At 37.1% G+C, this 4,167-nt stretch overlaps 1 protein-coding gene across 1 annotated transcript; it reads left to right on the top strand.

Moving 5' to 3' along the window:
• The first annotated feature begins 358 nt into the window (after window positions 1-358).
• On the top strand, window positions 359-3,761 carry LOC129730409 (uncharacterized). The gene is made up of 4 exons (XM_055689725.1): window positions 359-577; window positions 1,964-2,371; window positions 3,166-3,291; window positions 3,380-3,761. Exons 3-4 carry the CDS (start codon window positions 3,172-3,174, stop codon window positions 3,608-3,610), a joined length of 351 nt encoding a protein of 116 aa, XP_055545700.1. The 5' UTR covers window positions 359-577; window positions 1,964-2,371; window positions 3,166-3,171; the 3' UTR covers window positions 3,611-3,761.
• The last annotated feature ends 406 nt before the right edge of the window (window positions 3,762-4,167 follow it).

Raw genomic sequence — 4,167 nt, 5'->3', positions numbered from 1 at the left:
CTGAAACATAAAACATCAGTCGTATTAAATGTGAATCAGTTAGGTATATTTAACAGTTATAAAAAATAATCTTCGCTCGTTTGAACCAATCCCAAAAGATCATGTATTCGTCGGGTTAGTCACGTGACACCAAACAGGTTCCTAGAGAGTACACCCCGCTGAAGTTCTATTCTGTGAACTCGTGACGCTCCTTTGGTTGTGCCTCTTGATGCCGCCACCATTGACCTTGATACGAATGGGAACCGGTTTCGCTATCTTCCGGTTCGATGTCATCAAACTGTACAACAGACTGTCAACTTGCACGGAAGTAATTCCCGTTTAGTATCACCCATGCGCGTGAGAGCAAAACAACGAACTTGCAGTGTGATGCTAGGAGTGTTTTTTTTCTGTCAGGATCAGCACATTCGCTCGAACATTACTGCTATACAGTGAGTAGACAAGCATGATATTTTTTTCGCTCTGTGTGATCAGTCAGTGACCACAATAAATGTATTGTATGCGCAGTTCGGGAAATACCTGCAATATCTATTGAGATATTCGACGAGTGAAGAGACAATGTGGGGTTAAACGGATGAAGGTATGTGCTCAAATTTCAATCCGCTGATTGATCGAGAGAATAAGAATTGTTTTATGTCGAGCAACAAGTTTAAAAGATTATTTACCAATAACAGAAATATTTAATAATCCACTTGATCCTTTTGATAGCTCAATAGTGTCTACCTATTGTTTCATTTTATGTTTTTTTTATGTTGGTAGTAAGGGGCTGTTCAATAATTACGTAAGCATATTTTCCACTTTTTCAACCCCCTCCCTTCTTTGTAAGACATTGTGAGATTTTTTAATAAATTTGTTTAGTATAATAACAATGTTTTTCTTACGTGAGATAATCAATTCACCCCCAACCCTCCCTTGTAAGATAGGGTAAAAAAATTACACACACCCCTCCCCCTCTATTCGCTTACGTAATTATTGAACGGTCGCTAAGTGGTTAAATGATTCAGTTCCTCTCTATGCTTTCGAATATTCTAGAATTTCAATTCACTTTGATGTATACATAATTCATTTGCAAAATTTCTTATTTTAACATCGATTTTTAATTTGGTTTTGTTTGTCTGACGATGGTGTTGTTTCTACCTGTTTATATTGGATTGATTTATTGGAACCGAATTCAACTCATCATGATTTATGAATATAACTGTCTAGAATGCAGAATCACAAGTTCTAACTATAGTCAAAAAGAGTGCACTGAAACTTAACGTAATCCAATATTTTTTGACAATTTTAAACGCAGTTGCTAAAAAATAAATTGCATCATACCTATTCATGAACTATTGTGGTTTCAGTGGCTCCAGATGTAACCAAGAATTTCAGTAGTTTATGAACCCCGTAAGGATTTCTGATGGTTTGTAGAACCTAGTAAAAGCAACGTAGAAGTTTAAAAAAAAATATTTTTTTGCGGCTAGACCAAATATGTAAAGTTAGATTTTCATTCTTCCTGCGTTTTTATGCAAAAGGGATATCTCTTCTAATATCAAATTGTACACATCAGAAAATGTTGCCCGTGAATTGGAGTTTCGGATTAATAAACATTCCTGTAATGATCCAATTTAAAAATATATTTGAAAAAATGCGTATATAGAATAAGTAATAATCGAAAATAAGCAGTAGGAATTTAAAATTTATAAACAATGAGATAATTTTATCAATCTACACAAGTGTAACATGGATACATGGATACGGTAGAATATAGACGATATGACGACCAAATAGGAAATGTATTCTGTTTGTCATTCTTCACAGAACAAATAGAAGTAGTTATGGAATATTTTGAATAATTCTGCTATTTTCAGCAGCCCATTTGATAACGATAGAGTTAAATTTGCTGATAAATCTAGATACTAATATATATTCAAACAAATTGGCAAGATTAATGTGGTTGATCGTTTTACTCTCCTTCCACCAGGATGGAACACATCGTTGTTCATCGTGATCAGCTTAGAACCTGATTGTTTCTAGCGGTAGTTTTGATCAGCAAAGATAACAGGTCTTAGCGGAAACATCACATACGTCTAAGGATACCGTGGATAGCGGTGTGACGATAACTTATATTAATACTACTACTACAACTACTATCACTACTACTACTCATGCGGCACTAGAGATACTAGTACCACAGCATCACCTTTACTCAGCAGGCGTCCGAACGGAGGCGTGTTTATGAATGCTAAGAGAACGATTTGTCGATCGCAGCCTGGGCTTTACTAAATAGAGCACATACGATATATAAGAACGCTACTTCATTTCATCAGCACGTAGTTCATTTTCCAGTTTTGAACCGTTAGCAAAAGGGATCTTCTGGAGTCCATTATCGGTAAGTATTTCTGTTAACCGGAAAGTGTGTACAACATGTTAGTATCGCGATCAGTGATTGAGTTTGTATTTTAAATGTTAAGCACATGAACAGTATATTTATCGAGCAGAAAAGTTTACTTTTTCATAAATCTTTAAGTAACGGAAATCGTTTCTAAAATCATTGTGAATTATACGAAATGTGGATTTTAAAATAACACATACTCTAGAGTATTCTTAATTCAATTCAAGTGTAGAGTGACACAATACTTACAATATAAGTTAGGAATAAAGCAGCTGAGTGTCGTCAAGAACAAGTGCATGACTAGATTTCCTTGTTCAATAGAGTGGAATTTATCCTTGTCGCATAGCACTGAGTGTCAACCGTAATAGCGATCATATGTATGCTAAATCCATAATGAGGTTATGGAAGCATGTCTGTTTATAGTTTGGAAAATTTTATAAACAAGTGCTTTCATCCGACATAAGAGATTCATACTTGGAGCTTATGCAATAAAATTGGCTACTGGCGCGAGCCAGGTGTACGCGGCGAGTTTTACTACCCAGTAACGCGAATTAACTTACGTCAACGATTATTCTCCTTCTTTCTCCAGTGGTCACGATTAGCGTAATGAAACTGATACGTACTGGTCAGCTGCTGGTAAAACTAAAATACTGCAAACGCCCATTTTCACTCGGTACGCCAAACTTAACACTCAAACGCTGCCATTCATTGCGTGCCTAGCGTCTACTGTCGTTTTATGTAACCGATTTCATATGTAAACTCCCTCACATCTAATAATACCTTTGTTGCAGATCAATATGAATGCACTCATCTTAACTTTCGCCGTCGTTTGCGTCGCTGCCCGCGGTGCTTCCGCACAGATCTACCTGAACCAACCGATCGCCCTGGCGCTGCAGCATCAACCAATTCAACACGAGGTGTGTATTTTGAGCCAACCGCAACAAACTGGTGGCCAATCAAATACTGCCTACTTCCAATCAATTATCTTCATCTTTGCTTTTGCAGCCCGCTTCCTTAGCACATCCGGCTGTGGTGGAAAATGCATTAAACGAAGCGCACTACCCGGCAGAGCTGCAGAACAGTTTTTACAAAAACCCGCGCATCGCTGAAGCTCTAGCCAAGGAGTCTTGGTTCGGGGATAAGGAGATGCCTGTATTTGATCGGGCAGCCGATAAAATTCCACGTGATCGCATTGTGAAACTGATTAAGAATGCTGGATTTGTTCGTCGGCGTTAGAAATCGCGTGCTTGATGAATGAATTTTACGCCGTGTTGCCCTGTAAATATAGAAAAGAAATGGTTCCTGAACGAGTGCTAGAGACCTAATCACTAAGAATGTTGTTTGTGAATGAATTATTTATTATGTAAATAAACGATTTAAATTATTATGGATAAGTTGCGGGTTGATTTGTTGTATCGAGAAAAATAAGCACTACTTAGGAAGAAGAAGAATTACGGTTAAAGAAATTTTTTTAATTTTTTACAATGTTTTGACTTTTTTTAAATCAAAAACTGGGAAAACTGAAATGCAGCTAGAAGCTAATAGTAACATGAGAATGGTCTTAAAGCCATCCGGCGGGATTCAGATACTTCCCGAGTTCTTATCATTTTTTGGCTTCTCACGAGAAATGCACGAAAGATTGTGAAACCCTATGTGAAGCACAGGTTTGAGCATTTGAGAATTAAATCGTGTAAGTATCCTGTTCTCTGCTAAAGCGTCGTCGGCTGTAGAGTTGAGATCAATAGGGGAATTGTGGATAAAATAGACAACTCGATTACAGGTATTCATTGTTA

The sequence above is a fragment of the Wyeomyia smithii genome, chromosome 3, assembly GCF_029784165.1.
Source record: "Wyeomyia smithii strain HCP4-BCI-WySm-NY-G18 chromosome 3, ASM2978416v1, whole genome shotgun sequence".
Classification (NCBI taxonomy): Eukaryota; Metazoa; Arthropoda; class Insecta; order Diptera; family Culicidae; genus Wyeomyia; species Wyeomyia smithii.
The sequence above is the reverse complement of the archived record's forward strand: the minus strand, read 5'-3'. Positions and strand labels throughout refer to the sequence as shown.

Excerpts from the sequence above, each read along its gene's own strand:
- LOC129730409 (XM_055689725.1), top strand. The coding sequence starts at position 3,172 with ATGAATGCACTCATCTTAACTTTCGCCGTCGTTTGCGTCGCTGCCCGC. Across the intron at positions 3,292-3,379 it reads ATCAACCAATTCAACACGAG|CCCGCTTCCTTAGCACATCC; the intron begins GTGTGTATTTTG and ends TTGCTTTTGCAG.